The sequence below is a fragment of the Microcebus murinus genome, chromosome 8 (assembly GCF_040939455.1).
Source record: "Microcebus murinus isolate Inina chromosome 8, M.murinus_Inina_mat1.0, whole genome shotgun sequence".
NCBI classification, from domain to species: domain Eukaryota; kingdom Metazoa; phylum Chordata; class Mammalia; order Primates; family Cheirogaleidae; genus Microcebus; species Microcebus murinus.
Genome location: NC_134111.1, coordinates 41,739,339 through 41,760,165, shown reverse-complemented (window position 1 = coordinate 41,760,165; position 20,827 = coordinate 41,739,339). Strand labels below are relative to the sequence as shown.

At 36.8% G+C, this 20,827-nt stretch overlaps 2 protein-coding genes across 15 annotated transcripts in view; one reads left to right on the top strand and one right to left on the bottom strand.

Moving 5' to 3' along the window:
• The window catches only part of DPP4 (dipeptidyl peptidase 4), an 83,533-nt gene extending 77,316 nt beyond the window's left edge, over positions 1-6,217 (top strand). For all 4 annotated transcript variants that reach the window (XM_020288496.2, XM_012735717.3, XM_076005603.1 and 1 more), the window contains exons 24-26: positions 2,755-2,827; positions 3,093-3,166; positions 5,095-6,217. In XM_020288496.2, coding sequence (XP_020144085.2) covers positions 2,755-2,827; positions 3,093-3,166; positions 5,095-5,196 — 249 coding nt within the window. In that variant the 3' untranslated portion in view covers positions 5,197-6,217. The remainder of the gene's footprint in view (positions 1-2,754; positions 2,828-3,092; positions 3,167-5,094) is intronic.
• SLC4A10 (solute carrier family 4 member 10) overlaps positions 5,513-20,827 on the bottom strand; it is a 302,950-nt gene continuing 287,635 nt past the window's right edge. For 8 of the 11 annotated variants that reach the window (XM_012735715.2, XM_012735716.3, XM_076005597.1 and 5 more), the window contains 3 exons: positions 19,960-20,076; positions 19,103-19,141; positions 5,513-13,692 (listed from right to left, as the gene is read on the bottom strand). In XM_012735715.2, the coding sequence (XP_012591169.1) occupies positions 19,129-19,141; positions 19,960-20,076 (130 nt within the window). In that variant the 3' untranslated portion in view covers positions 5,513-13,692; positions 19,103-19,128. The remainder of the gene's footprint in view (positions 13,693-19,102; positions 19,142-19,959; positions 20,077-20,827) is intronic. The other 3 variants (XM_076005601.1, XM_076005602.1, XM_012735712.3) reach the window with 1 other exon arrangement.

The window sequence follows — 20,827 nt, the reverse complement described above, 5'->3', positions numbered from 1 at the left end:
TTTTAGGCTATACATCACTTGTACAGTTGGAAAATATGCCTCCCAGATCTCGCAGGGCTGTGCAGACCAATCTCTTTCCTGATTATTTCAGACTGAGAAGGCATGGGGTCTCTGGAAGGTACCTAAGTATTCCTGCTATTATTGTGTACTTCAAATTCCAAGACAGTTAATTAACATTTTATTTCACACTGTTCCTTTGCTGGAGACCACATTATAAGCAGCTTGGAATTTTAGTAGAGACGCAGTGCAACATAGGAAGTAAAAGGGGCTTTGCCGTCGATCTTGTTCAGCTCTTGCTATATTGTACCTGGTGCAGGTTACTCATCTTCTGGATCTCGATGCTTCCATCTATAAAGCAGGGTTGGTGTAGACCTATTTTACATGCACGTTGTGAGAATTAGATACAACAGTGCTTTTGTAAATCCTTCCTGGTGCTTAACACAGTGACAGAGTAAATGCTCGATAGACGTTAGCTATTATTACTAATGGCACAGTGTATTGCTTGAAAGTGGGCAAAACATATCTCAGTATATTTCAGAATGAGACTATTTTCTTCTGTCCAGCCCAGCTGATAACACTTGCCTCTGCAAAACTAGGACCAAATATAGTGGACAGTACAAGTCCTTAATAAGTTCTTTCATTTAGTCATTTAATTTGTAAATACTTAGCACTGTATTAGATGCTAAGAATAATGAACAATATAGACAAATCTTTTTTCTTATGGATCTTATTGTTTAGTGGGGTATATAACAAATAAATATTGATTGCCTATATAAAAAATGAGTGGATAGATGAATGGTGATGTTGGAGTGGAGGATTGGATTTATACATGGATGTATTTATCTCAGACATCTCACCAGATAAAAAGTTTCTCAAAAACAAAGTAAAATAAAAGTATAACTTTTAAGAAGTCCTCGGTGTTTATTCTGAAAGCTCATGAATAAATCCTCAATTTGGGTTCAGAAATGGAATATGGTCAAGACAAGTGGGAAGTAGCCTACTCAAGAGTGGAAGGCATTTGTTCCAAGTGTATCAGGACAGGGTGACCTTGGGACATTCAGTCAACTGAAACATTTTGGGTGACTCTGTCCTGATAATTGGATACACAATGTCTTTTTTCCAGAAACACTGTGTCACAGAATTCCCCTATCGGCATCATAAATTTAACCAAATAAAATAAAATAAAATGGTTTGCCATGTCTCTTGGCTCGTATTTCTGTGAGGGAGTAAGAGGAGTTATAGTCATCTCCCCCTTATCCACAGGGACACATTCCAAGACCCCAGTGGATGTCTGAAAACAGATAGTACCAAGCCCCACGTACACTGTTTCCTGTTTCTATACATACATACCTATAATAAAATCTAATTTAAAATTATACACATTAAGAGATCAACAATAATAATAAAATAGAACAATTGTAACAATATACTGCAATAAAAGTTATGTGAATGTGTTCTCTCTTTTACTCAAAATATCTTCGTGTACTGTACTGTAGGAAACCGCAACTGCAGAGGGTGAAACCATGGATAAAGGGAGACTAAATTCTTACTCCCATTTCACAGAAATCAAGGCTCAGAGAGCAGCATGTCTCCAGTGGTACAGCTCACTGATAGTGAAGCTGGGACTAGAATATGAACACTCACACCTTAGTCTTATTATTCCCTTCCTGCCAGGCCACCAGGCTTCCCATCAAAAATATTAAGCTGTTGTTAGCTACAACGGTATCTGTTAAATACACACCTTGGCTCTCATCGAGTGGACTTTGGCTGCAGGACCAGCCATAGAAAGGCTACTGCCCCTTGCCCAGCCCAACCCTTAATAGGACAATCAAAGCAGACTCTAGCTCACTCCCTCCCGATGGCACTATAGTGTCTTTGTGACATTTCTATCTTCATCCCAACTTTGTAAGTATCTCCCAGTTGTAATCAGATGACTAATACTATACTTTCAATGGCTTTGTCATCCAAGACCCCTGACCCTCATTCTAGGAGCCCTACCTGACTCGGGCCACAAAGCAGTTTCAAAAAGCTGACCTCCCGATTTTTTATCCTATTTCCCTGGCTGATTTGGGAATGATTTGATCCAATAGCAGCATTTCCTCCAGTATACAGAATGAGGCAGACAACAACCCACTGATTTTCTAAGGCCATTCTTGATCTTTTTTACCCTTTTCCCCTCCCATATGTTACATTTGCCTAGGTTTTTAACATCTGTTCCCAAAGAGGTAATATTTGCTTTTCATTCAGAGCCTAGCAATGTGGACCAAAGTTCACATGACATATTGCAGAGTATGTTTAGTTGCAAATGCTATGTACAGGCTCTTTGAAATGTAGCATGTATGGCACCATGTGACACATGGTTGCCATGGTAATACACTTTTTGGCTGAACTACAGCAGAAGCCCATGGAACATACATTGCTAATATGAGACTCTGCCCTGTGATAATGCATAGGACACAGCCAATCTGGGATCTGGGACTCAAGGGGTTTTGCATGCAGGCTGGGTGGCAGGTGCCCTCTCCCTGCATGTGCAGGGAAGATGTGGCATCCTCCCTTTCCAGTCCTGTCTCCCAGGCACAGGGCATGCTGTGCATTCTGCCATGCATGGAGACAGCATTTGCTTGAATATCGGTTTGCTATATTTTGTATCAAAGGGGGCCCCAGCTGAAAACATTTTATTTTGTAAACTGAAGTGAAAAATCAGTTTATGGCAGATCCTTTTTTGAATAATGACATTCTTTTTCCCAATTCCAGAATTCAACAGTCATGAGCAGAGCTGAAAATTTTAAACAAGTTGAGTACCTCCTTATTCATGGAACAGCAGATGGTGAGTTTCAGTTAATTAGACTTTTTAGTATCACAGACAGGTTTGCAATTTCACTACTGACAAAACAAAAGCATGAGGGGCAAGACTGTTACATTTACTTCAATAAAACAGTGTTGCTTTCCACAACTCACTTGTCTTGGGCTAAATGGGATGCTGAGTTCTAGAACTTCAAACAGTCCCTTTCTTCTTATGCCTTTCCCACCCTTTGGTATCAGAAAACTGGAAGAGCTATTAGCTACTTTATGTTTCCTTTCTCTCCCTGCAGATAACGTTCACTTTCAGCAGTCAGCTCAGATCTCCAAAGCCTTGGTGGATGCTGGAGTGGATTTCCAGGCAATGGTATAGAAAAACTTTGTGCTCGGGAAGGGAAGTGGCTGGTGGGGCGTAGTTTCCTCTTTCAGGCCTACTTCTCATAGAAGTACTAGAGACAGAGACGGAATAAAAAGGAGTTTTATTTTTCCAGTGTGAAGTCAGAGGAATGCTATCCTTGAGCCATACAAAGAGTAATATTCAATAATATTAGAGAGTTTGGGGTTGAGAAGCACAATGTGCATGTCCCGTGAGTGTCAAAACACTACTCTCCTATTCATGTGATTGTTCAGTCTCCCTATTTTTGATTCAAAAAAAGTAATCACTTATTCAGTAAGTGTGTGGCAGAGCAATTCTAAAGTGAAACCAGCATGATGATAGCTCAGCTCAAATATGAAAATCCATTTCTGTCTAGTGTGTATTACTAGCCATTCTAACAACAGTGGGGTATTAATGATCGGCACACGTTAGTTTTACTTGCCATGTTGTCTTTGTCGAACAACCACAAGCAATAAACGATTAGGATTGTATTATAAAGTCGGAAATGGCTAGAGCTGTTGTTGCCTATATAGAGGATCTTTTTAGGTATTAAGTCAAATTCATTTTTTGCATTAGAGATTTTCAGATTAAGAAGAAAAAAAAATATATATATATATGCACACACGCATATGTATATGTGTGTCCTCTAATACTGTTAGTCCCCAACCCCTGGGCCGTGGACCAGTGCCAGTCCCATCCCTGGCCTGTTAGGGACTGGTCTGCAGAGGTCCACCGGCCCCCACTCCACTCTCCGGCAACACATCCATGGAAAAATTGTCTTCCATGAAACTTGGGAATGGGGCTACCCAGCAGGAGGTGAGCAGCAGGCCAGCGAGCAAAGCTTCATCTGTTTTTACAGCTTACAGCTGATCCACATCATAGCATCACTGCCCGAGCTGCCCACCATCTACCTACCCCACCATCCGTGGAAAAATTGTCTCTCACGAAACCGGTCCCTGGTGCTAAAAAGGTTGGGGACCGCTGTGAGTCTAACACACATGATTTGCTTTGTGCTCAGTTCAAGTGGTGCCCACTGTATAGGAGAGGAACAGTTATTTGATACCAAGAAAAAATGGTATATCTTTTGGGTCAGATTTTTATCAGAAGTTGAATTTTTCCACTATTTAAAGAAAAGACACATCACACTTAAGCATTTGTTAAAAGTTAACTTAAGTCTCCATAACATATGTTTGCCCAGAAATAAATGACTTTCCAATTATTTAATAAAGTATGGGTTGATAAATTTTTGCCTCAGGTCACAGACTCCGGCTACATAAATGTTAGACATATAGGTAAAAAGAAAAAGCCAGTGTAAAATCTAAATGTGTCAAATAATACATTTTCCATGTAACCTTTTTTGAACAACCAGAGCAGTACTTACTACATTTGACTTTTGACCTCACTTACGTGAAACATACGTATGTAATATGAAAATAGACTTCTCCAATTTCTTAGTGATATAAATTAGGAAAAATGCTTTCTAAAAATTCATTTATTTTAATACAGTTTATCTTACTACAGTGGAAAGAAATTTGACACTTGATAACACTTAATTAAAACAAGTGGGCTTGATGGGATAAACATTCCTCCCCATGCATGGCATGTTTCTAAGTGTCCTTTGAGTCCAATATGGAAATGGATTTGGGTGTTTTACTTAGAATTTACAGATCCTTAAAGCACCATGCAGGAAGCCAAATTCACAGTGAGTTCTCCCAGCACCTGCAACAGAGAATCAGACTTCTGTAGGACAGAACAACATGCCCTGTTTGATCCTGTTTCAGTGTATAAACAGTTTCAGGAATTAAAACACTCTGTTTTATACTACGTATGCTTAGGAGAGCACATTGGAATTTATTATTTTTTTTTAAAAAAAAAGAGAACTGACTTCCTAATTTTGCCCTTTTTCTTTCTCTCTCTAGTGGTATACTGACGAAGACCATGGAATCGCTAGCAGCACAGCACACCAACATATATATACCCATATGACCCACTTCATAAAACAATGCTTCTCTTTACCTTAGCACCTCAAAACGACATGCCATTTAAAGTTTATTAAAAGCCATGTTTGTTCTCATTATCTCAAAACCTCACTGTCAAGATGATCTTTAAAAAAAAAATGCACTTAAATCAAGAAATTTAAGGTTACCTTTGTTCCCCAAACCCATATCTATAATCAAAAGTAGGGACTCTGTCTTCACAACAGATTATTACCTTACAGAAATTTGAATTATCCAGTCTGTTGTTTTTTTTATCATTTAAAATCATTTCCACATCAGCTGCTGGAACAACAAATATGACTTGTTTTTATGTGAGCCTCACATAGGTTCCCTGGCAGCATTTTAATTTTTTCTAATTGGACTAGTCCACATTTTGTCCTCTTTAAAGGGATTGCAAGATGTGGGCAGGGACAAGGTAAGAGGGAACAGGGAGAGAAGACAGCAGGGCATGGCTGGGAACCCAAGTCCAAGCATACCAATCCGACCAGGCTACTGTCAGCTCCCCTCGGAGAAGAGCTGCTCACAGCCAGACTGGCACAGTTTTCTGAGAAAGACTATTCAAACAGTCTCAGGAAATCAAATATGCAAAGCACTGACTTCTAAGTAAAACCACAGCAGTTGAATAGACTCCAAAGAAATGTAAGGGAAACTGCCAGCAATGCAGGCCCCCAGGTGCCAGTTATGGCTATAGGTGCTACAAAAACACAGCAAGGGTGATGGGAAAGCATTGTAAATGTGCTTTAAAAAAAATACTGATGTTCCTAGTGAAAGAGGCAGCTTGAAACTGAGATGTGAACACATCAGCTTGCCCTGTTAAAAGATGAAAATATTTGTATCGCAAATCCTAACTTGAAGGAGTCTTGCATCAATTTTTCATATTTCACTTCTTTAAGCATCTTAATTAAAAGAATGTTTTAACTTCCTTGGACTCATTTTTAAAAATGGAAAATAAACTAGAATGTTATGTCTTATTATTCCCATTCTACATACTGTGGGTTTTCTCCTGGTCACTTAATAAATGTGCCTTCATTTTTTTCAGAAATAATGAGTTATGTCTTGAATCAGACCTAAACCACACTAGCATATGGACACGTTTATCCAGAAAGCTTCATGTTTATTTTGTTAGTAATCCAAGACTACCTTGTAAACATGGAAAGTGTTCAGCTTTTGTAAAATATTAGATACACAAAAATGTGTTACACTAAGCGGTTCATGAGGTTTTTGTCTAATATAGACATAATTTCTGTTATCAAAAATACATACAGCTTTTGAGAAATCAACTTAAAATAATTTTAGTTATTTGTATAATGCATAATTTATAATTTTATTCTAGGGAACTATCATGAGGCTCATATAAGAATAAATAATATCAGCAATATCATTTTGGCAGTTCTGATTCCTCAGTAGAATTTTTAAAAAATGTCAAGTTAATCACTTAAGTGTTTTGACCAATTATTTTTGGTTGACATCACCATAAAAGTGAAACTATAAATTTCAAATGCTGAATTTGGCCTAGCAATGCAATGTCTAGATCACTGAAGAAACATGATTTTTGTTTCAATTATTTGTAAAACAGCCTTGTTTTTTGAAAAGTGACTTTATGAATTCAAACTTAGCTTCAGACCATTTGCTAGACAAAGTTTTCCCAGACAGGGTGAGCTACAGCATAAAAATCTAAAAATGGAAGAAATGGAAAAAAAATCTATCAATTCAACATGAGACTGGTGAGTCATGCATAGGCATGGACAGAGGATTGTGAAATCCATCTTCAACTATATTTTCCAAGCATGCCATTGAGTAACTTCACCTTAATTAAATCTCAAATCTCACTCATCCATTGGAACCACAAACTGACCTTCAAACCCATAGGGATCTTGTCAAAATTGTACTTCTTAACATAGTCCAATTATTGTGAGTAGCTGAACCAATCTTTGCAGAGTTCTATATCAAGAAGCAGTAATAATATATGTTCACATCCTAGACAGAATAGTCATAAAAGCATATTAAATAGAAATTCTCCTTTTATCTTCCAGATATTGTATATCATATTATATAATAACCAAATATTACAAGAATAGTATCTAAAGCAGATATTGTATAATATTTGTATAATATCTATATTAATTGAATTCATTGTTTCTTTAGTTTCTAAACATGCTAAATGTTTTCTCTAGAGCCTAGAGTTAGTCCCAGTACATATTTTTCAGGCATTGGGGACTGAAAATGGTAATGATATGAATAAAGTCAAAGTAGTTTTCATTTGACCCACATAGGACAAGGTTTACTCTCCAATAAAAGTTCTAAATCAGCTTACTGGAAAAAGAAGATAAGGAAATTGACAAGTTTTCAGAGATAAACTTAATCTGAGGGTAAATTTGAAACATGCACAAACCATTCATACCACTAAGTTACGCAGACTTATCTTGCCATTGACAGTTGCAACCTCTGCAGGTAAATGCATAGTTATTAATAAAGTATCCTTTTATAAACATCCTGTTAAAGTACATCAGTGCCCAGGGGCACATACAAAAGAAGGGAGAAATAGTCTCTTCTTTGGACACAGGGTTTGCTGTTTAAGTTTCTAACAAGAGTTTTAGAAAACCACTTTTAAAATTATTCTTGGACTGTTTTTGGTGGAAACCTTGCTAAAAGTGATTACATACCTCCATGTTTTCTTAAATATCAGGCACAGAACATAATCCAATGCATCCTTGATGACTTAGAGCCCCGATTATAAATATCAATGATCATATCAGGCTGTATGTCATTCTGGATATTTTCTGTTTCCTTTCTTATTCACAGGTGGTCACTTTTGCTGCTTCTGCCCTAAGTTGATGTGAGAATACCTATTTATAAGACTACTAGATTTGGGCAATATTTAAGACTCAATAAACTCTAAATAAAAAAACACCAAAACACAAGCATGGCTTTTTCCATAAAGTAAGAGAATTTTGTTGGCCAACTTTGTGACAGCTATTTCAGTGGTGTCCAAGAACCTTTTTGCATACATCCTGAGTGACCTAGAGCATGCATTCAGAATATCTGAGGGATACAGAAAGTTGAGAATAAGAGACAAATGAGGGTTATAGAGCACAACATCACTACCTCACTAGAACCGATCAGAGCATGGTACTAATAAGACCAATGTTATGCTCAGTAGATACTTACAATCTTTCTGCATGTTAATCTTTCTGTGACAATATCAACATTTAAATTCAAGAATTTGCATTAATTAAAAGAGTGAGAACTTCCTAACTAACTACCGATTGAGAAGGGTAACTTCTCTGGTGCTTACAGGCTTTCAACTTCAACAAACTTAATCATAGTTCTTATTCTACACAACCTTTCATCTGAACCAACTCTCTAAGTTTGTCAAATTGTTTAAGAAGCATGTGTAAGCATGGTGAGGAGTGTGACCATTCAACAACCAAAACACTCAATTGTTTTTTTAAGCTTCTTCTATCCAACGTCATGGTATTTGTGATTCATGAGCAAAAAAAAAAAGTATTTCTTTGGGTTGGTTTGATTTCCACTGTTACAGAAAAATGGGCAAGAAAGAAAATGTATCATTGAGAGGAAACATTACTCTTCTTAACCTTATTCTGGTTCCATGAGCCAGAATGGCTACCCTAGTGAGGAGGAAGATGGTCACATTGCACCTCCTCCCTGTGGGACCTGGGTTAAGTTCTCAGCACCACTGCTCACTGCTGGGAAGTGTTTAAAGAACAACATTCTCAGATTTGTGGGGGGAGGGGGTAAAATGGACATTTATTGAAACCTTAAAATCTGTACCCCCATAATATGCTGAAATAAAAAAAAAAAAAAGAACAACATTACTTAAACTCTTTGAACTCCAGAGTCTTAGTTTGAAAAAAATACTTACTCCCACAATAGTTGCATTGCTGTGAAGGTTTACAGATATGCAATGCCTGGCACCTTTCTTTCGTATTTCCCTCTTCTTAGTCACAGCTATTTAGCTGCTCCTCCTGCCTGGGTGGCTCCATAGGTGGCACAGGGTTTTGCCTTAGGCTTCTGCGTCCTCAAGTGCTGGGCACATAAAGGTACTCAGTAAGTTTTTACTTTTGACACGTCAGTGAGAATCCTTTGTGGATCTCTAATCATTCTTTTTTTTATTATTATTTTAGCGTATTATGGGGGTACAAGTGTTAAGGTTACATATATTGCCCATGCCCCCCCTTCCCCTTCAAGTAAGAGCTTCAAGCATGTCCATCCCCCAAACGTTGCACTAAAGCAGCAGAATTTTCTGATATATTTTACTTATGAGTCAACAGCCTTTGCTGGCTGGGTACTCAGCAGGGCACAGAAGTGGGCTCTGGAGAGTTTACAAAGGAGGGGTAAAACAACAAACACCATTCCTACCTACAAGGAGCTTATAAACAAATGGGAGAAAGAAGTCTCATGAAAGAAATCTATGACTCTACACACACCACAGGGCAAGAGTACCTATGTAGAAAGCTAACTCCATGGTAAGAATTGATGAGCTGGGTAGGATGCAAGGGTGGGTGGGGGGAAGGTGATTTCTGGACTCTGATGAGGCAGCCATTGGCTGAATTTTGTACCACACTTAGAATTTTTTTAGTACTCTCAGGCTTATTCTATTGATGCTGTGCTTTTCACATTTTTTCCAAATACAACTATATGTACATATATGTGCATATATATATAAAAGAATGCACTACATAAAAATAATTATAATAAATCTATCGTGTCTAGAGGTACTTTTTAGGTGCCCAAGGAGTATTCTTGAGCCTGTCTCTGCTTTCTATCCTAATAGAAATTTGGAGATTTTGGTTTTATCATCTGAGAGTCATCACAGGAGAAAAATTCATTAGGAGATGATTCTACTCTTTCCTCACTATATTCTGTACTGTTCTGCCACCCTAATCTTTTCAAAAATTTATTTCTCTCCATTACTCAAAGCTCTTAATGGGCAAAATTCAAATGTGCTAGTATGGAATTTAACATTATTTATAATGTCCCTGACTTGTGTTTCTATCTTTTCCCACAAGTCTTCACTACCCTCCTAACACTCCACCATACTGGGCCATATATCAAATATACCAGTCTCTAGCTAGCCATTCATCTTTATTTTTTATTTTCATTTTTATTTCAATACTAATATAGGTTTGAGAATCCTTGCAGTTCTTGGAGTACTTTCCTTCCCCATTTCTATCCCAATTCATACGCTACCTCTTCTATAACATTTTCCTTAAATTCCTCAAACTCAAGGTCCATCCTTGAGTTACTCACCACTTTAATCAAACCACCAACTCAGTATCATATTATATTACAAGTATGTATTTCACCTTCCCTTAGAAGCAAGGATCATGGTCTGATTTTCAAAGTTCCAGCACAAATGGTAGTGGCCAATCCACCAAGTGAATTGGCATGGCAGTTGTGTCAGTTAGAGCAGCTTTCTATGGAGAGCCCCCACATAGATTTCTAAAATAAACCATTAGCAGTAATCCTTGATTTTTAGTCTTCTTCAGTGGGCTGACTACAACTAACCCCTTAATGTAGATATTTAAAGAATCATCATATTATCCAAAGTATTCTCATAAAACTTTCAAATGGTGATAAGTTAATTTCATCATGTGAATATATGAAATAGATATATTGGAAAAACTGGAGAGCAATCTTGCAATGATAGTAAAATAGGCAAGTGTCCATGAGCAAACAGGCTAAAGTTAAAACAAAAACAGAGGTTGGTCAGTGCAAATAGGAAACAGAATAAGTAACACTTTTAAGAGTCAAGAAAAATACTAAAAGATCTAGGCATAGTGTTGAAATACAAGTTGTTTGTGAATCATCAGTGGAAAGTTTCTATCAAACTATAGATTAAAACTTCATCAAAGTGACATTCAAAAAAAAACTTCCCAATATCGTAGGCTGTTAAATAGTAGCAATTACAAAGTAAATTCACTAGTCAAGAGAAAAATATCAACCAGTAGGTTAAGATAGAGTTCTGAATGTAATTATCTCCAAAACACACTGCCAGATGGCTACAAAAGAATTATGGTCCCATCTGACTTTTGTAACAAATAGGGAGGAGACAACTTTTAGAAAATGCTTTCCCCGTGGAAGTTAAAAACAGAAATCGAAAGAGTTCTAATAATGAGGAATCCTGCTAATGACCTTGGCGCTTTTTACTAGTCATGGGAGCAATGTCCTTTGCACCCATTTCTGGGAAAATGAGAAAATATGTCCTTATATAGTTCTCATAATTTTCTGTTCATAAAATGAAACTTGTTTACTCTTGAAACATACTCTTGAATGTTTAAATCATCAAGGTTTCTTAACTTCAGGGGTGTCTAAATTTAAGTATTATATTCAATCAGTCAAAATATTCTACACTGATTTACTAATTAATATGAAGAAAAAAGACAAGACACTTTGTATCACAATTTACAATGTACAAGGAAATTAGTTAGGATAAATATTTATTTCCACATAACATTTCTTAGTTGTGAAAAACACAATATCCTAGTCACATTTACACATTACTTAAACTTTGCACTAAATTACATTCAAGATATTCAGTAATTTTGACCAGAAATCTGAAATTAGGAGTAAATATATAACACTACATTTTTCTTATATTTTTTTATGATTTCAAAATATTAGGTTAACATAGAGATAGCATTAAAATTCACACAAGAACAAAATGACTATAAAAATACTCAGAAATACAGAATTTCAGTGGATATGATTGCTTATTCAAATAGGAGATCATGTGAAGGTTTGTAACTCACTATGATCATTTTAACAGAACTGTCATTAATATATTAAAACACTAAGAGGCTGCTTCTGGGACTGACTGGCTAAATCATAAAACAATGGAAATGTTTACAATATAGTATCTCTATTATAAAATACACAAAGGTGACACATCTGAAACAGGAAGTTTCTGTATTTTTCTTCAGCATTTATAAATACAAACTTTATTAACTGCAAATTCTTCTTCCCATAATTTTCAAGCTCACGTTCCACAAGGAAAAAAAAAAGACTTTAAAGGATTGTGAGGGTAATTTGTAAAATGTATCAAAATGTTGAACTCAATGGAGGCTTTGTTGATTTTTTGCCCTCATTAGCTTAATCACAAGAGGAACTTTTTTTTCACTTTTCATGTGTACTTATAGAGTACATAACTGATAGTTTGAAAAAGCCACAAGGCTCTAAATTATTGTAAACTTGAAAATTGAAGTATTATAAAGTTGATCATCATTCATCATACTTAGGAACCAAGAGCACTATGAGATTTAGTCTTTATCAAGTTTATATTCATCTAAAATGGAATGAAATTGAATTTTAGTAATACTCAAAAACTTCTTAACTTTCCTTCCTCTTGTATAAGCTTGGTAAAGATGGATTATTCCATTTGGACTGAAATATATACAGAATCTTCTCAAACAAAGTCTAAAATTTTCATTTAAAAGATTGTTTTCCACAACATGCATTAAGTAAAAAGTGGAAAAAACTTTGCAGAAAAAAAAATTACAATTGGAGACCTATTGGTCTAACATTAGAACGTGATTCAGGACCAGCATTAAGCAGTGCATGACCACTAGCAGCAGATAACTGTACAGGAGTGGAATTTCATGTACAATGATTCACATGTGATATTCCATGTGTATGTATATAATAGGTTTATTTGGAAAACATCTGTTTTCAATGGGAAAGAAACTTAACAGCACATTTCTGATAAAGGTTTATATTGAAAATCTCACAAAACTGTTACAAAGTTTTCCTAAAGCATTTCATACAAGCCTAGTATTTAATCATGTAGTCACAACTTGAATTTTAAGCAAATACTACTTTACTCCTTTGCATTATATCTGATTCTTTTTAACAAGTTGTGAACAGGTTTCTATATATTTTTTCAAATGACTTTAAGTTTCAGTTACATATAAATTATTAAGTATTAAATGTATCATATTAAATCAAGGAAATGCATAAATACAATTATTAAAAATGCTTTCAAACTAACTTTTTGATTTGGGTCTTTTGAAATAAGTCACTAATGCTAACCTACAAAAAATAAAAAGAAGTAAGACTACCTTTCAAAATTCTTCTGAATGAAATTATTAGGCATCTTCAGGTCACTAAAGTAGGAAAATACAAACTTGGTAAATATGACTTATTTCTTTAAGGAAGCTATTGCTCTCGTAAAACTGACAATGAGAATCCAGTATTTACAAATGTCTAACATACAGCAAGGAACACATAGATTCTTGCATTACCTACTGTTTCTGCTCACAAGGGTGTCTCACTGCTCAATTGTTTAAACACATAAATGAAACAAGTATTGCACTACTTACAGTATGAAGGTGAATTTGGGATGAGAGACAGAATTTACAATACATGATCAAAGCATTTTTATTAATAATTGTGACACTCTTCTCATATATGTAAAAAATAAATTGAAGATCAAGTCATAGACAAGTCTCCCTGTCAACACCTTTCCCTGAGTCAGCTTTCTTCTCTTTTCGGCTTTCAGTGCTACAGGGGAAAAAAAGGAGAAGTTTATTACTGCAATCCAACATGGTTACAGTGAGATCTGCTTGCTCAGACACAAAACCCATCAACCCCAAAGCACCACAAGAGCCCTTAGGCATCACTCTTTCATGCTGCAAAGCACAGATAGACAGCAACAATTAAAATCCTCTGCACGCAGTGAGATAGAAACCAAGAACCACAGAGAGAGGGGAATTCAAAACACACACTAAAAAACAAAACCCAGACATTTTTTAAACAGTTCCAAAGGCATGCAAGATTAATACCATGATCCTCATTTGGGCAAATGACTCACTGATGATTGTTGAAAATGTCAACCATAACCCCATCTTAAGACAGCGCCAACTCTAGTATTAATAAATGACACGAACAAGATGTCACAGTAGGCATTTCTGGGCTCTGCAGCAAGTGGCTCATCCTTTTTACATGGACTGGATCTTGATCTCTAGTGAGGACTGTATCTTGGTCAGGTAAGACAGACACATCTCCACTGGCCTAGAGGACAGGTCACCATGCACACTGCTCTCCAGACACCTGCGCTGTCTCTTTACAGACAAATCCTTACTCTGTACATCAAAGGAAGGATGTTTCCTCTCACTCCTCTGCAAAGAAACTCATTCCAAAGTGGCTTCTGTTTAATCTCATCCTCCAGTTAACTTTACCAATGGGCAAGCTAATAATATGATTCTACCACTTTTGTCTATTTCTTTCAATATCTTTCCACTGTACATTTTTCCTACTCTCTTATTGACAATTTTCATGGAAAAGTCAAATAATGCCTTCATATGGATCAAGCTCACACCAAAAGAGTATGTTTTGGGGGAGGGGTGCGGGGGCGGGGGCAGCAGAACTTCTCACCCCCTCCCCCCACCTGACTACTTCCAGCGCATGGCAAAGCCCTCTACATCTAGGCTTCTCTGTGACCCTCCCACTGTGACATGAGGGGAAACTCCCAACCAGCTTCTGAGGCCCTGAGCTGGAAGAATTTAAAATTTTTACTGCTAACTTCAGCCCTTAATATAAATTTATGAAGCAGTTGATCATGGGGACACCCTTGGCTTTATAACTCTTCCCCAAGTAATAAAGTCATAAAACTCCATTTTTCTATGGGGCCTTCTGCGCGGCTTTCTTAGTGGTCAATAACTCAGACACATTCTTAGAGTGTGTTTTTTAAATTGTTTTTCCTCCAATTCAAGCTAGAAACAGCCCTTCTCAGTTGTCACCACCACCCGGCACCATCAGGTAAGAAGTGCTGGAGCTTCTGCCATCTGTGGCACGCTGCCAGCGCTGAGAGCTGGTGTGAGCGCATGTCTATGGCGCCCGGGTTTGTGCCTGCCACACTTCTCAGCACATACTACTTACAGGTCAGAGCAAAGCAACTTTTCTCCCTTTTCTTTTCTCCTTCCATGAGAAGAGATGACAGTGTGCACATGATGTGTTGAGAGCCTTAACTCTGTATTTTTAACTCCTCTATCTGTATGACTCACTTTCTTCTACTTTGAGCTCCTTTTATATATGACAAATGCCTGCTCTCCTGCTTTCCAAATTAACTTTTCCTTACGGGTTTACCTGGCTCCTAGTCTTTTTTTGCCAAACAAAGCCAATGAAAAGGGGGCAGCCCTAGGCTTGGTGTTGAAAGATCAGGGTTCAGTTACCAGAAGCTAAGAAGGAGCTGCATGACCTTGGACTAGTTATTTCATCTCTCTGAGACTTGGTTTCTTCATCTGTAAAATTAGTTTTGCGCTAGATGCCTCTACGTCCCCTTGTCGCTCAAATTCCAGAGTTCTGAGGCTGGTAGTCCCAATTCCAATGAACTCTATCTTTCAAAAGCTGAAATACTTGATCCTTTCTGTAGGAGGTTGTGGGGACAGAGACGTACTGGTCCCTATACATGCACAGTTGCTATACGCACGGTACTTTGGAATGTAGGAGGCGTTCCATAACCTTTTGTTAAACAAGTGTGTTCCCGATGGCCCTATTCATCACCAAAGATTGAATAAAAAGATTCAGAATGTCAACTTGATCCACAGATGTGGCTTCTCCTGATGCCCTGCTTTGTTTATATTGGTTGTTTGGTTATGAAACAATAACCGATTAAATGACTTTTTAAAACTTCCTTCATTAACATCATGGTTTTAGTATCAGATTAGTTTTTTAGCAAATTATGAAGTGGAAATTTTATAACCAGTTCAAGACTTCTGTGAAACATAGTGTCAGTTTGAATCTTCTCACTGTTTGGCTATTGCTCTCTAGTTTCTTTTTTTTTTTTTTTTTTGAGACAGAGTCTAGCTTTCTTGCCTAGGCTAGAGTGAGTGCCGTGGCATCAGCCTAGCTCACAGCAACCTCAAACTCCTGGGCTCAAGCCATCCTCCTGCCTCAGCCTCCCAAGTAGCTGGGACTACAGGCACAAACCACCATGCCCGGCTGATTTTTATATATATATATATTAGTTGGCCAATTAATTTCTTTCTATTTTTATGGTAGAGACGGGGTCTCACTCAGGCTGGTTTTGAACTCCTGACCTTGAGCAATCCACCCGCCTCGGCCTCCCAGAGTGCTAGGATTACAGGCGTGAGCCACCGCGCCCGGCCTAGTTTCTTTGTTATACTCATTTTTCTGGATGCCAATAAATTTTATGCTTTCATTCTAACAAATATATATTGTCTATCTATTATGTGTCATGATAATAGACATATATTACATATCTATTATATGCCAGTTACTTTGCAAAGACTTTGGAATACAAGATGGACAAGTTTGACCCTACCCTTGAGGAGTTAAAATTTTAAATATAAGGAAGTAATATTGCAGGAGAGGGCAAACAGTGATCTGGTAGTGTCATGCTGCTAAGTAATCTATGAAATCATTATTTTTCAATGACATTAAAATGGCCCTTATGAACAATATTTACCAACCACTTATGAGAGAGCCTAGGCTTAGGAAATCAGAGCAAAGAAGGATAATCCAGGATAGAAGAAGGTAGTGGGGAGGGCAAGGATAGGGCCCTGGTGAGAGGTTTGTAGGAAGGAGGGTGGTCCCACAGCCTAGCCTCTGCCACCAAGGCAAAATTAAGTGCTGCATTTCCAAGCATTGCCAGGGACCTTCTCCAGAAACAGTGATCTTGGATGTCAGTATTATAAAACATAGCAGTTGTTCACCTATTCTGATGCAATGTGGTTTTTAATGAGCCCTATTTCCACCAACTCACCCAATAAGCTGCAGAGGTGCCTGTAGCATGTATGTATGGTGCTAGGATCAAAATTAGACATCCTCTAGATATAGTAGAATTTGCAGTTAGATTTTAGGGTCTACTCTCAGTTAAACTAGATAAAATATTTGACAACAAAAAATGAATGAAATAATTGAGGAAATATAACTTCTGTTCCAAATTCCACCAAGAAAAGTTTTCTAGCATTCTCTGAGGCACAATACAGCAAGGGACGGGACAGAAAATAACTGCAGGGGGTCGGGGGGTGTCAAAGGCTGCACAGAAACCACCTTAGGACTCAGGAGATACAGACCCTGGTAACCTGGTCTTTAGGCCTGTTTTTGTCAATGGACACATTTTCATAGTTCCTGATCATCATCATACTTTAAAGCCTTCAACAGATACCAAGAGAAAGCAGCAGTTTTGGAAGGGTATTGCTTTATTATTAATAGTGTCAGTGATTTGAGGATTTCAGTAAGTTATACCTTTGTCCAGAGCTTCTGCCACTATGAGGATAAAAGACATTAACCACCAACCAAGCGATATTTTTCACATGGGAAGCTATAGACTTGTTTTCTGTTTTTGTTTTTGTTTTGTTTATTTGAGACAGAGTCTCATTCTGTCACCCATGCTAGAGTGCTTCAGCCTAGCTCACTTCAGCCTCAAACTCTTGGGCTCAAGTGGTCCTACTGCCTCAGCCTCCCGAGTAGCTGGGACTACAGGCGCAAGCCACCATGCCCGGCTAATTTTTTCTATTTTTAGTAGAGATGGGGTCTCACTCTTGCTCAGGCTAATCTCTAATTCCTGAGCTCAAGTGATCCTCCCGCATCAGCCTCCCAGAGTGCTAGGATTACAGGCGTGAGCCACCACGCCCCGCCAGACAGTTACAGATTTGATCACATCAAAAGATAAGGAAAGCTAAGCAAACTTCCATCCCACAATAGTTGAAATAGCTTTATTTCAGAAATAAGAAATAAAGAAATAACTATTTTACCTTACATTGGTGAAAATACATGTTTAAAGAGTAAGAAATAGTGGTTATATTGAAATATAAAGGATGATCTATTTAAAATTGGTCCTTCTTTAAAGCACATTGCATTATTCAGTAGAGTCAATTTACTGTCTGAAATCATCTAAATACATATTTTTCTTAAAAAAAGATTTTTTTCTGTGGAGTGTCACTTGACTTGACTTTAAGGAGTGCCTAAAATAACATGTCATAAAAACTTTTACTTGAACCGAAGAATAACAGAGGAAGAGTTAGGACTATGAATCCGTAATATATAGGAAGAAAAACAATCTACAGGGTTGATTGTCTCAAATTCTCCACGTATTTCCCACAGATAGCATTTTTTTTTGAGCTCATGAACCTGGACTTCACGTTTTTTAAAAAAATTAGAGAAATGCCATATTTTTAATGTGAAAGGGTCCACAAGTATATATTTCAATGGGCTTGAGATATTATCCTTCTCATAACTCTGATTTTCTTCCAAGAGTTCTAGCAAAACAGAATTACTGTGAGAATTATCAGATTATAGCAGGGATTGTTGGGAAAGGGAGTTAAAGAATGTTTTAGAATAAAATGCTACTTTTGCTTGAGCCAAGCAAAGAAATACATGAAGATTTTTAGGTCCTATTAAAAGGCAAAAAATAGCCAACTAAAATTTTTTGAGAAACCCTATTGAGGAACATATATTAACCAACTTTGGAGTAAATTTTGGAGGTAGTTGAGAGACAGAATCCCCAGGTTCTGGGATGAAGACTCTGAACATTTGCTGTTGGTCTTGTCCTATTTATACTGTTTGGTACAGGGATGACACTGAAGCAGCATGCCATTTTGGGGTGACAAAACCAGCAACAAGAAATATAGAAATACATTCTCCAAATCTAATGAAGCCTCTTTACCAAATACAGCTCTGTGACATTTGTTGATTTATATATGATGCATTTGTATAAATCATGGAGGGAAAAACTTTACTCAAGTTTCAGACCCACTTAAAGAGCTGAGTAGTTACAGAAATGCCATGAAACTCGATCTGATACTGGATCTGAGCCCAAGACTTTCCATGTCTTTTGCCTCCCCAAAATTCACACAAAGGACAAAGACTAACCAGGTTTCTAGAAGACACCATTTAACATAAGGAAATGCAACCAAGGAATAGGTTTGAGGGAGAGGGTCTTTCTTACCTTTGGGGAATCAGCTTCTAGAGTGATTAGGAAGGGGAGCTTATGACAAAAATGTAATATAAAAATTAAGTAGAAAAAGTTAATTTAAGGTTATAAAAAAGGAAGTTAATAATTAAACACTGTCCCAAATCCCTCAATCACTCTCTAACAAGAAGAGATATTAGCATAACATAGGAGTTCCTTTTTTTCAGATCAGCATCTAAGGAGACTGGGTGATTTGAACCCTTATTTGTAAATTCTAAAAAATTCAGTTGGAAATCTCACCTTGATATTTAAGGATCCACTCTTGCCCCAGCATGCACTTAAACTACAGGAGTTGTTCATATGATTACATACAGAAAAGTAAGAATGGCTAGAACTTTCAGGAGCTGAAAGTTTTGGGGTATGAAGCTTATAAAAGAGTTTTAGGAGGTTGGAATGGGGGACTAGAAATATACTAAATAGAAAATCATCATTGCTTACACACAGTGCATATTGGCTTAGGAAAAGAGAAATGAAGGAGAGCAAAATGTGGTCAATACCTAAAGGGATCCTGGGAAATGGGTGATAGAGAATAAAATAAAATCATACTGCAAAAAGGCCAACATGAACATCAAAAAGACCATGCACATCAGGACTCATTTATAGCACCATTTCCCCCCAACTATAATAATTTGGGGGTAAGCTTTTAACTTCAAAGGGAGATGTTAAAAAACATACCAACATTTGTGAAAATTATAATTTCACCCACTTTCAAAAAAATTTCTGAAATATTTTAGATCTAAATTTGATGGACACCAATATTATTCTTTTGCTAATGGATTTATGTCAAAAACAATCAGAATCAGTATAAATTCTCATTATTTTAAAATTCAAACCTTTTAGAAGGAAAGCTTGACTCCTTATCTTTTGAGTTATCGGCAGTAATCAGAAGGTTCCTCCACAAGGCAGTCTTTGACATTTCATCAGAAATATTGATCACAGATGGATCATCTCTAGATAGGAGTTTATCCAAAATGAAATAATAAACATTAGAGAAATAACTGCAGTTATTCATTGATAGAAACTAAATATAGGACAATTTTATGTCTCTGTAGAGCATGTTTTCCCATTTTCCCAATTTTTTATTGTGGTAAAATACACATAACATAACATTTTCCATCTCAACCATTTTAAATGTCCACTTCAGTGTTATTAAATACATTCATAATGTTGTGCAACCATCACCATCGTCCATCTCCAGAACTCTTTTTATCTTATAAAACTGAAACTCCATACCCACTAAACAATAACTCTCCATTTCCTCCTCCTCCCAGCTCCTGGCAACTACCATTCTACTTTCTGTCTCTATGACTCTGTCTCTGTCTCTTGACTTTCTAAGTGCCTCATGTAAGTGGAATCATAAAGTATTTGTCTTTTTGTGACTGGTTTATTTTACTTAGTATAATGTCCTCAAGATTCATTCATGTTGTAGCATATGTCAGAATTTCCTTCCTTTTAAGGCTGAATAATACTGTATTATGTGTGTATATATATGTGTATATATGTATCTATATACATATACACACACACACACACCACATTTTGTTTCCTGTACAGTACTTTTGATAATTAAAATGGAGAAGTATTGAATATTTCTGTCAATTATTTTAAAAAATGGGAAAAATAAAAAACCTAAAGAAAAGTTTGAGCTATATAGACACTGATTTTGTCTGCAATGTTCTTAATTCATTTCAACTTACAGGG